We start from the raw sequence: 12,929 nt of genomic DNA, 5'->3' as shown, positions 1-12,929 counted from the left end.
CAGCTTTTTATGGGTGATTTTTGTGGGAATACCTGACGCCACACAGTTCCAGTGTTCCTCCTTTGACTTTGGGGTCTGTGAGTTCGGAGGGATACCTTTGGGGGAACTTGGGGTGATTCCACGAGAGAGACCACGTGGGGAGCCACGGTCCGAGACAGCTGGGGTGTCGCGCTTGTAGCCAGGGTCAGACTTACCTGCAGTGCCTGCGGCTCTTTTGCGCCCCCTACTGCTACACGGGTCTGTCTTCTCTATCAGAAGCCGCATGTTCTTCACCCATTTTGGCTCAGGGCTTGATGACAGCAGTTCCCTGGGTGCCTCAGGGGCTTTAGGGGGGCTTGTTTCCTTTGGCTTCAGGTCAGGGCCTTCATCCAGTGTGGGGCCACGAGGTGAAGGAAACGGGGAAAAGCTGTAGAAATGCCTGTAGAAGGGAGAGCGAGGTCTTGTCCGGACCTTAGTGAAGAAGCCACGGTCATACTCACCTGCAGGCTCAGCAGCTCTCTTGCGCCCGCCCCAAGACTGGTCTCTAACCTCCATCAGCTCCATGTTCTTAATCCATTGTGGTTTAGGGTGGTTCCACAAGGGCTTTGGAGCATTGAGTGCCATCTGAAGTAAAAAAAAATACAACATGTTAACACACCTTGGACTGCTATAATAAAGTACTCTATCTATCTCTGAATCTCTATCTATCTATGAAGCTACACATTTTAAGGCAGCCAGGGTCACAGCCTGGTAGGAGCCAGGGTCACACTTACGTCCAGCAAGCTCTGCCGCTGTGTTGAGTTCTGGCGCCTGGCACTGACCCTGGCTCCAGTTGAGGAGCCAGGGTCAGTGACAGGTGGGGAGCCACTCTGGGAGGCTGGCGCTGGAATCCTACGTAGGGTGGGCCGAGGGATGCTGGGCTGCTTGGGGTTTGTAACAAAAGCTTTGATCCACTTGTTGCGTTGGTCCATCTGAAGGTACAAACAAATACATTCCTCAGACCACTGCTCCATATCACATTAACACCATGGACTGCTCTATCATAATGACTTTGTGGAAGTCATCACATCACGTATTGAATTGAAAGGATCAGTACCGCGGTGCAATGATACTACAAATAATTGCCATGCATTAAATTATACACAAGCAAAAGAAAGTAAAAGTATAGTATAGTAGTATATATAGTATATATAGTATAAAAGTGTTTATAGTATAAAAGTGTTTATCCTGTATTTTTCCAAACTAACTGATGATTTACTGTTACTACAAGTTTTGCCCTTTTTGGGAGGATTTTTTGTGAACATTTTGTTTAAACTGCGCTCCGTTTGTCTCTCTCTTAATTGTAATGAATGCTTTTCTACCATATTGTGGCCTTGTGCATCATATTGTTGTTGGTCCTGTTGTATCTGTTATATATTCTGCCATCTCACACATGGACACAGGTGAAATTCAGCCATTTCCCATGACCACATAACACTAAAATACGCATCAAACCTCTACCATGTTAGGCAAAAGACCTTGAGAAACACCATACAGGTTAGGGGGAACATGTTGGTGCTAATAGGCCTCTTTTTAGTCTTAACTGATATGTGCAATGCATACATTGGGTCAGTGCGTAGATGTCACAATGAGGAGGGGTCCCCATAGGTCTAAGGTCAGCACTGATGTGAGGGCACATATGGACCCTGTTACTCTATCCTTTGACACAAAATCAAGTCCATGAGCACCGACTGCAGCCTCAGTATAGGCTACAGAGTACAGTTTACTGAGACATTACTGACTGCATTTTAACTGCTCAAAGACTCAATAAACATTATCCCAAATATGTAGAATATTTTTGAATTATACCACCATTGAAATAACAAGGGTGAAATATTATTGCTTGCGTCACTTATGGCCTATGTGGGCCTATATCACCAGGACACCATACAAATATTTATATTAGGCCTAATAAACCTCAGCATGCTCTCTGTTCAACAGATGAAACGGATGGTCCTATTAAATTCTTTTATAAAATTATTCTTTAAACTTGGACACAAATCAGTCAAAGTTTGATAGTTCTGTTTGATTCATTCACACTGAGAATTGTAAATAATGCCAATAAGGTCAACCACATCTGTGAATTATTGGGATTCATAAAGTCTCAATAGAAAAATACATTAAAAAAAAAACACGGATTCAAAAGGTGTATAAAGCTTACGTCTCTGTCGAAAAAAGTCCTTCTGTCAGTGACAAGAGGTCTTAAGTAGAGGTCAGTGTGCAAAAAGTCGTCTGTTGAAGTTTCTTTTTTAGAGAAATCGTCGAGTGAAAGTAGAAATCGTGTGATTTTTTCAGCGGTTTTGGTTTGAATGATTCAGAGGTTTTGGTTTGAATGATGATCAGTTTGATCGAATGACGCACCTGGAGACAGAACGCGGAACGCTGAGGGCCGTTCTGAGCTCGAGTCCCGCAGAGCTCCAACAGTCCACCGCTGACCTTCACCAAACTTCATTGCCACAGAGGAAAGTGATCCCGGATATGTAGAATATTTGTAAATGATGCATCTATTGAAATAACAAGTATAAACGTTCAATATGATTGCACCACTCATGACCAACGTTATACCGCCAGATACGGGACTTTTTTTCTGTTTCAGCCACTGCAGGAACAATGCCATGTGTTAGTTTTTGACAGTTGGATCAAATGCAGCTTAGCAGGGATCCAGCACGTGACCACGACATATTTATATATTTTTTGATTGCTTTGACGCAGTAGTCGACTCAAAATCCACATTTTTCAAAACTGTTAATGCAAAGGCCTAAACAGTGGCACCAACGGTCAAAATGACTAATTTTGCCTGCAAAAGGCTCTACCTCCGCCAAAACATTTAAAATATGCACCAAAAGCAAATTTTGCCCTCAAACAACACAACTTTCACACAAGTGCATAAGCGCTTCCAATCAGTCATTAGACAAGGGGCATCAAAATACAACATTCAGCTCTCAATGTGAATCAGTGCTGCATTACTGCTCAGCAGCTTACATATCAGTGCCAATTTGCTTTCTTGCAAAAAATAGATCCAGAATCAAATACAATGATTTTTCAAATTTTATTGAATGCAGTCTGCATTTTCTTCTTTTTTTTTTGAGATTGTGGCTAAGAAATGAAATATTCCAACAGAAACCACATATATAGTATAAAAATCCATCTCTGTGTAAGACATAAGGAAAATGAAAATGAAAATTCTGTACAATAAAGAAAAAAATCTCTTCAAGTCAATTCTCTCTTGACGAATGGGCCACATGGCCTCATCTACATCGTACTCAATATTTTCTCTTGCGATGCACCCAGGGAAAAATCTTCTTGCATGCCTGATCCAGCCTTGGCATGCCTCTGCATCTATATCTTGGGCAGCAGCGGTCATTGCATCCATCAAGGGCATCTGGTCATAGGGGCGATGATCGTAAACCTTCCATCTCCATGCACTGAAGAATTCCTCTATAGGATTTAAAAATGGAGAGTATGGAGGAAGCCTGCAGACTGATTGCAAATGGAAAAGTTGTGTGAAGCAGTGTCAAACAGGTGCTTCAGTGATTTCAAACTGGTCAAGAAGTGTCTAAGAGATGGGAACATATATGTTCTGTTTGGTTACCACAGCTAAAGCAGTGGAGTTTGGACTGCTTGAATGACATCTGCGTTAACTGATGTGCAAAAGGGTGCAGTGGGAAGTGTGTCGAAACAATGACAATGGGTTAACTCATTTGCAAGAGGTGTCTTTTGGTCTGCTGAGAGAGTGATGATTAAGACTGAGAGGTTACCAGTTTCTTCAACCAGGTCAAAGCAATCAAAAAAAACTGTAATAAACCAATAATGAGGTGACATATTTATAAAATGAGCACAAACTAATTCTTAAATGATTGTATAATATAATTGAACCCATTTGCACAGCCCTCCATCACACCTGTGTTTCCTACCGTCTTTGCTTCTTTTTCTGTCTTTTTTCTTTTTTTTACTAACCTGCTGTTTCCCTTCGCCGGGACTTGAAATTGTTTATGGAGTTATTAACGTTTTGTACATCCAGAAGCAGATTCATCTTCATGGTGCAAGGAACAAGGATAGAGAGGGAACAAACGATTCTCCTGTGAAACCTGTTCTCAGCTCTTAGACATTTGCAAACCAGGCCTTTCTTTGCATGGACGGATTAAGAGACAATGGGCCCCTGGGCACATTCATAGGAGAGGCCCCCCGGTCTGTCTACATAGGAACCAGACATTCAGAGAATTCAAAGAGTCCTTTTTTAGTCTTTGTGTGGTCATTTGGGTCTCTTTGTGGTCATTTTGCTCTTATTTTAGACGATTTTCTATGTGGTCATTTTACATCCATTTTCAGTTGTCTTGTATGTCTTTATTGTTTTGCATCTGTTTTTACTCATTTTGCATCTTTTTGTGGTCGTTTTGCATCTTTTTTTAGCAATGTTATGTTTCTCTGTTGTCATTTTGTGTCTATATTGTCATTTTGTGTCTATTTTTAGTCCTTTAGCATCTCTTTGTGGTCGTTTTGCTTCCTTATAGTCCGTTTTTGTGTCCTTGTGGTAATTTTTGGTTGTTTTGTGTAAACTTTTGGTTATTTAGCATCTCTTGTGTTTTTTCTCAGTAACATTTTCATTGAGTCCCGCCCAATACACCTGCCATAATTTAGGAGGGTCTCATTTTCTAACTGGGACCGGGCTATTTCATATTATTTGTACAAAATATCTATCAACTAATACATTACGACGAAAGATTTATGATTGAAGCACAATGCCTGTTATTTTAATCACAAGAACTTGGAGTGTAGCCTGAAGGTAGCAGGAGGATTAGATAATCTGTGTGGACAAGATTGCTGGATTAATGCTGAATATAATAACTACAATAATTACTACTACTTGTATTATAGCTAGTGCGACATGTTGCTGCTCATGGGGGATTTGTTGGGTCTCTGTAAATCATAAATAAGTCACAGAGTGTGGTCTCTACCTACTCTGTATGTAAAGTTTCTTGAGATAACTTTTTGCTATGATTTGGCACTGTAAATAAAAGTTGAATTGAACTGAACTGAATTGATAGAGTGGGCGACACAGTGATGTGGTGGTTAGCACTGTCGCCTCACAGCAAGAGGGCTCCTAGTTCGAGTCCAGGCTGGGGCCCTTCTGTGTGCAGTTTGCATGTTCTCCCTGTGTCTGCATGGGTTCTCTTCGGGTTCTCCGGCTTCTTCCCACAGGCCAAAGACACGCACGTGTTAGTTTCATTGGTGACTCTAAATTGCCCGTAGGTGTGAACGTGAGTGTGAATGGTTGTCTGTCTCTGTTCGTCTCTATGTGCCCTGTGATAGACCGGAGTCCTGTCCAGGGTTTACCCCGCCTCATGCCCGATGTCAGCTCGGATCGGCTCCAGCCCTCTGCGAACCCGATAGGGACAAGCGGCTGAAGATGGATGGATGAATTGATAGATTCGTCTGCACCCCCAGTTTCTGACTCTTGAGTTCAAAAGTTACAGGCCATAACATAAAGTTCATTGTTATAGCGCCACCATCTGGCCATATTGCACCAAATTTGATACTGCACTCCACACTTGGTGATGCACCCAACAAGTGTGAAGAAGATTGGACGGAAAGTTCTGGAGACAGGCACACTCACTCACAGACAGACAGACTGACTGAAAGAGATTCTTGCTTTATAGTATAGTTTGATGCGGAGCCACCCTTTAAAAAGCACTGTGACTACACTCAGATCCAGCAGAGGGCCCCAGAGCCTGTGTTTCTGCTCTCAGGTCTGAGGAGAGGGAGGAAACAGAAGGGCTCTGAAGTGATTTCCCTTTTCCCCTCAGTCTGTGAAGATGGAGCTGGAAATCTGAACACGGCGACTGGAGCCTGCAGAGTTCCCACTGAGCCCCTCACCAAACCTCCCTGATCTCTCCGGACCCACAGAGCAGACCACCCCATCAGCGCACCATGAAGCTCTGGGTTGTGCTTTCTCTGGCGCTGCTCTGGGTGGAGCTCCAAAATGGTGAGTAAAGTCTCCACATATGTCTCGAAAGATTTATGATTGAAGCAAAATGCCTGTTATTTTAATCACAAGAACATGGAGTGTAACCTGAAGGTAGCGGGAGGATTAGGTAATCTGAGGTTGGGGTGTCACTTGTGTGGTGGGCGTAGAATGGAAGTCAATCTTATTCACATAAGACAAAGACAAACACATTGACATCATTTGTCAATCATTTTGTCTATCTTCAGGCGTACACTGCAACTTATCTGCTATATTTGAGTCGTATATAATGCATGTAAATTGCAAAAGTTTGCATAAGAGTTGTAAGAGTGTCGTGAGTTTTTGCAAAGAATGTTTGCAGACCAACTCAAAGCAGCTGCATCTGAGGCGTGCAGCAGGCGTTTCTAATTAACTGGCCTTTACTGCTGACCTTTCCTCAGAGTTCTCATTAATGCTGCACAGAAGAATAAAACAACAAAGCCTGGAAGTCTACACCACAGACTGTTCATTTGTTCCTCGTCTTCAATGGTTCATATGTTCTGATCCCACTGAGAATGGCAGAGCGTGCAGCAGTAAGAGAGGCTGGGTTCTGGACATTTTGTCTCAGTATTATTTCACACTTCCTGTTGTCACAGCTGGTGGAAACCCAAAGAGTAGCTCTCTAGATGGGCATACTGAGCTCTGGTCTACAGTTACAGATGATTTTCCGACTAATCTTTGTTGTATTTTTATTATTTTTGCCTCTAACTCAGCCTCCCACCCTCTGTGTATTCAGGTGCCTGCCAGCAAGTTAAGCGAAGAAAAGATGTAGGAGAGAACCGCATCCGTCCAGGAGGGAAGCGAGTGAAGGTGCGACACCCCAAACTAAAAGAGGGAGGAGGGAAAGGTCAGTCCCTGTTGACCCAGGTTTTAGATAAGGGACGCTTCCTGCGCCTGGGCCAGAGTACAGCTTTGACTCCTGGGAAGAACATCGAGCTGCGCTGTAAAGGCAGTTCTATCGAGTGGTCTTACCCGACCTACCTGGACACCTTTAATGACTCACGCCTCAGGTGCTGATCACACAAACATCAGCTGTATGTCATGCTACGTGTTGATGTGAACGTGAAAGTCTTAAGTTTTTGTTTCCCGCCTCCAGCATCAAGCAGAGTGACAAATACAGCCAGCTGATCCTGGAGTCGCCCTCTGCTGCTGACACGGGGCTCTACAGCTGCTGGGTGGTCGTGTGTGACGGCACAGAGTGTGAGAAGGACCACGAGCGCACCTACGTCTCATACGTCTATTTCACAGGTGATTCATGGGATACAGAGCACGTCCTACTAAAATTGAGATTCAACTTTATTATCCCACGCAGGGACGTTTGTTTGGTCCAGTGTTCCAAACAAACACAGTAAGATTTTCATCATACGACACATCTCATCACACTGAGACACCAAGAACAATAGAGTCAATAAAGCAGTCTGTCTACAACAATAACATCTCAACTGAAGAAAGATGGAAATGAGCAAAAACAGCTATTTACAAAGAGCACAGGATATCATTTGGTTAAAGGATCGTTATAATACATACATGTGATATTGATTCATGCTATATCATCAGTAATAGGATCCGTAATAAGGCATTGCAGTTGTAGAAATAAGGTTGCCAGGTTGAGAGCCCACATTTAAGTGAAGCCTCCCTTTACTCCCTGCACTGATTTAAGATTAACAATGGATCAAACGACCGTGTAATCTAAGTTGTCACTCACAGTGATGGACTCACAGGGAATTACCACCTGATGATGTACCGCCCTGGACTGTTTTACCGTCTTTCAGCTCAGTGTCTTGGTTTTACGTTAGAGCTTTGATTCTCTGCACATACCTGTCTTCCCGGGCCGTAATTTGAATCTAGTTGGTTTCAGTCAAATTTCACATTTTCACTGTTTTATTTTAATATTTTAAAAGCAGACCTTATAATGTAATGTCATTAATAATATATGGGCTGTGTACCACTGTGTGTGACCAAATGTTATACACTCTCTATTTAATATAGCATGTGACAGTTTTTGGGCTGTGCTGAACAATCAAGAAGACGCGTCACAAATGTCTGCTGATGCACTGGAAAGACTTAAGTTGACTCGCTTGTAATGTGATAATATCATAGTAATCTTTACAGTGTGACATTTTGAATCGGATCAGGACTCATGAAGGGTGCAAGACTGATTTTTGGGCCCGACCGTAGCTCTATTTTGCACACCTGCACCTGTTTGACGCCACACATCTGTCCCTCTAAACAGACAAAGACAACCTCTTCGTCCCTTCTGCCATCCACTTTGAGATCGTATACCTGCGCCCGGACCGGCCCGCTGTGGTGCCCTGCCGTGTGACCGACCCCCAGGCCAAGGTGTCCCTGCACAGAGAAGTCCCTCCGGAGGAGATCCCAGCCAATGGGACGCAGGTGACCTATGACCCCACCAAGGGCTTCGTCCTGCAGAACCCCAGCCCAGAACATCAGGGGGTCTTCTATTGCAAGGCTGCGACCAAAGGCACACCTCAGATCTCCACAAAGTACCAGCTCCTCTATGTGGAGGGTAAGGATGCAGCTGTCACACTCTAACACGGCCATAAATACAGTGACACATGTCGGTGCTGAATCTGATCCAAGTGCACGATCACTAACCATTCTTCTTACACCTTCAACTGTCGGACACCACCGTGTTACTTGTCACTTTTTTGATTAAAAGCCCCAACATCCATCGTGAGAGGCTTTTACACAAAGTCATGAATCAAGCGCTGGTTACTTTGCTCCACTAGTTTTCAGGAGAAGGTTGTATTTCACAGATGTCAATATCCTCCTCGCTGCTGAGTTGGGTTTATGTGGACGCTTGCCCTCTGAAATTGAAACAGTCTGGATTTTCTAATGGGAGGAGGATGAGAGGTGAATTCATGAAATGGAAACTGTGTGTGGTTAAGGTAGAATGAAGCTGCCATGGCAAGTTTGACTGGCAGATGGAAAGAAACAGATGACGGAGGTTTAACTCTTTAAAGGCCACTGAGCTTTCATCTATAAATGTTATAAATATGTACATCACTGTTTCTTGTTGACAGTTCCTAGTGGGGCACCGTTTGTGAGCCTTGAAGCCTCTCCAGAGTCTGCGGGAGGAGGAGACAACGTCAACGTCACCTGCACAGTGCTGGGGGAGCCAGAGGTGGACGTGAGCTTCACCTGGTCTTATCCTGGGCAGGTAGGACGACAACAAAACTGTGTTCACATGTCAGGACACTTCACTTTATTTGTCCCAAAAGAGATTTCAATTTTGTAAACAGCAGTAAAAGTTATATTTAAGTGCACTATTTGTAAATATACTTAAAATGAAAGTACACTTTAATAAATCATACTAACGGTGTACTACCAAGGACTTGAACACTTATACCCATAAGTATACTAAATTACCGCTATACGTTTAGTAATAATGGAGTATAGCTTTTCACTGAAATATATCTGAAAATGAACTTACATTAAAGTTATTTACATTAAAGTGCACTTTTTTTTATCAAATGTGTACACTTCAAAAAGCATATTAAGTGCATTACAAATGATTTTCAAAAGTACACTTACATACAGTTCAAAATAAACTTACAGTAAGTACACTTTTCATATATAAAGTGAAGTAGCATTTTAATTATTGCAGAATTATATATTACATATATATAGTAAATTGAAGTTGAACTAAATGACATCTATTTGAATGTACCCTTTTAGAAGGATACGTTAAATATACTTTAAATTACATTTATTTTTAATAACTTTAATAATAACTTTTGTTTAAGTTAAGTTAGTTTTTTAATTATTTTTTGACTTTTCCCATAATATTCTGACAGTAAATATATAATATAATAGGTCCAGTGTGAAGGATTTAGTGGCACCTGCGGTTGCACATGGCCCTGTCTGGAGCCAGTGTTTTCCGTTCTGAGCTACTGTAGAAACAACCGTGGGTGCAACATGGCGGACTCTATTCACCGTATACTACTATGTATGTTTGTAGACATAAACGGTTCACTCTAAGGTAACAAAAACACAAGGATTCCTATTTTCAGGTAATTATACACTTTAGAAAATATAATTATTAATAATCCATTTCTGCCAATAGATCCCACTCAATCCTACACAATGGACAATTAATGCATATTAAAATGTCACACTAAATCTGTACGGGGAGTAATCAAACTACAATTAAATGATGCTATTAGTAGGGTATTATAAATGAAGGGATTTAAAATGACCATTTGTTGAACCACTCGATAATTGTCTTAGTGGATTTGCAAAATGATATTAAAAATGCATTTAACTTTTTGATATTATTGTTCTGAAGAGAAATAATTAATCCATGATTTAAAGACTCATGAAATAATAAAGTGGCACATTTAACTATAATTTTGAGTTTTTATAGCATCCTTTGAGGATTAATGCAGTTAAACCCATTATGAAATAAAAACACAATCCATCGTTAGAGAATTTATAATTACTGAAAAAAAACCCACATTATTATTCTGAAGGCACTCTCCAGTCTCCACGGTGATAGCGTGTATATAAAGATGGGCGGCTTGACAACTTTGTGAAAGTGAAGCTGAAACATCTGTATCGCCCCCTGGTGGCTGGCTGCAGTATAGCTCACAAGTCCCACCCCCTGCATGTTAGCGAATGGACATGGCCGAACTAAAAAAATCAAAGAACACATTAAAGTGACATTTTCCATCACGTTGTTTGTTCAGCGTTCATTTTTTCTGATAAGTTTGGTTTCAGTCATTTGATGCTATAAAAATGGGATGATCTGTGATCAACTCCTGATTGGTTGGATGGGTATAGGGGCGGGACTTCTAGTCTGTCAGCTATGACAGACTTTTGCGGTTACTGTAATGTAATGCAGCTCTGAGATCTCCAAAAACCATGACTATGTGGCCAGGATGTGAGCGGATGGAGCCACAACCAGGGAGGGTATGGCGAAGCTGAGCGCAGAGAAAGCTGCAGAAGAGAGGGATGATTAAAAGAGAAAACATGACAGGCAAAAAGACGGGACTGTTGCTCACTCATGATGGACTAATGTAGACACTGTGTCTGATTGGCTGTCTAAAGCTGGACGGCAGCTCTGACTACAGCCTGCTGTTGAAACACGTTCTGTCAAAGGACACAAGAAAAATAGTATGATGAAGATAATGTTTTCTGTGGGTAACGGGGGCGGGGCTAGATAAGCTTTTGAGTCTCACGCTTTCCCTTTCGGCCATGTGAATTGTAAACCGAAAGAACGTGTGATGATGATTCATCTAACTGACATGCCCCTAATCAAAAAATAGGTTGCTTTAAGTCATTATTATTTATATATTTTAAGGAGTCTCCTGTGTGTTCCTTTACATTTTCATCACAAATTAGAAAAATCCACTATCTAATCTCAGTGTTTTTCACTCAAAACTCTCTGGGGGAGGCCGTCCCCCGATGTTGAAAGAAAAATATGTACCCTTAATCAATATATGAATATTTTTCATTTCAAAAGTTTAGCTGCAGGACACAAGGTCTCCTCCACTGAAAGCTGTGCTCTTACATCCATGTAGGCTGTATATTTGGCTTCCAAACTAGTTGTGATGGTGCATCCAGGTGTTAAACTCATTAACATGAGCACAGTGAAACATTTCCCCTTCAGCTGATGAAAGAGAAAAACTCTGCACATACATCATTCTGCACACTGACGCTCAAACATTCAAGTGAGGGCATAACAAGAAGGAAAAACCTTTTTAAAGTGATGGGGGGGTTTAAAAGTCTGTCGGTAAACCATGGTGAATTGTGTGATTCACATAACTGTTGGGTGCCCTGGTTGTCACCAACATAATAGTGGTAAATCTTTGTTTAAGGACCGCCGTCCAGTTCACATCCAAACATCTTGGAGGCTGGTCAACAGAGGTATGAGCCACACCACGCGGGTCTCCCAGAGCGTCATGACTCTAGAAGACCTGGAGACCATCGACTTTGGAAACTACATCTGTAAAGCCAAGAACCAGCACGGTGAGACAATTGTGACGACCAACATCATCTCCAAATAGCCCCGCCTTTCAGAGCCTCTTGTTTTTGATCTGAGTGTGTCGAGTTAGAACGGAACACACCGACCAGTGAGACCCGATGAAGTTGACATGTACATACATATAAATGGGTGAATTTTTAAATCGCAGATATTGATAACAAAATAAAGATTTGCTACATCTTTTGTTGAAGAGTTCATTCATAAATATTGTTTCACTTTTTTTGGAGTGACCTGTATGGCTTTTCTTCCCCAGTCGACCAGGCCTCACATCTACTGAACATCTGTGGGAACACTGATGAGACAAAAGTCCACTGTTAGACATTCTTCATGAGATGCTCATCAGGGGTGTGGCTTTAATATAGACTCTCAAACTGCAAAAAGTTGCAGAATTGATGCCAATAAGAAAGCTCTTAAGACAAATGCTACATTTATCAAACAGAGATTATACTTTTTAAATACATGTCATAACAGCCTGCTGTAAACCCTGGCACTGTGCTGTGTTGGGATCCCTAATCAAACATCACACTCATCCTAGTTGGCCTTTACGCTGCATTTAAATGAAATGATGATGCTGAAAGGAGAGCAGCAGCCATCCGAGGCTCTGGCTTTGCAGCATGTTGCGAAGAGGAGAATGTGGTTTAAAGCTGAGCTGTGCCAGGCTGACGTCCTAATGCACTCCGTATGTGGAATGTGATCTGCAGGCCCAGAACTGACTTCAGTCCAATGCAACACTTGCTGCAGTTTCCACTTTGCTGAAGAGATGTTTGGCTGTTATGAAGTTGGCATATACTTTAGCTCAGTATGTGTATATTTGTGGCGTATAGAACATTTAAGAGTATTTGCTTAACTCAACAACGGGCGCAAAGCTGGACCTGCTGAGTTCCAGGAAAACCTGAAGTCCTA

The 12,929-nt window shown here is 42.0% G+C and overlaps 1 protein-coding gene across 1 annotated transcript; it reads left to right on the top strand.

The window, feature by feature from the left end:
- Positions 1-5,803: 5,803 nt before the first annotated feature.
- Positions 5,804-12,206, top strand: pdgfrl (platelet-derived growth factor receptor-like). Its single transcript, XM_083915072.1, has 6 exons — positions 5,804-6,001; positions 6,756-7,029; positions 7,116-7,267; positions 8,253-8,546; positions 9,064-9,200; positions 11,860-12,206. The coding sequence occupies exons 1-6, from the start codon at positions 5,947-5,949 to the stop codon at positions 12,046-12,048; spliced, it is 1,101 nt and encodes a 366-aa protein (XP_083771198.1). The 5' UTR covers positions 5,804-5,946; the 3' UTR covers positions 12,049-12,206.
- Positions 12,207-12,929: the final 723 nt, after the last annotated feature.

Source organism: Echiichthys vipera (genome assembly GCF_963691815.1).
Source record: "Echiichthys vipera genome assembly, chromosome: 6".
NCBI lineage: Eukaryota > Metazoa > Chordata > Actinopteri > Perciformes > Trachinidae > Echiichthys > Echiichthys vipera.
This window is presented reverse-complemented; position numbering and strand designations above follow the sequence as displayed.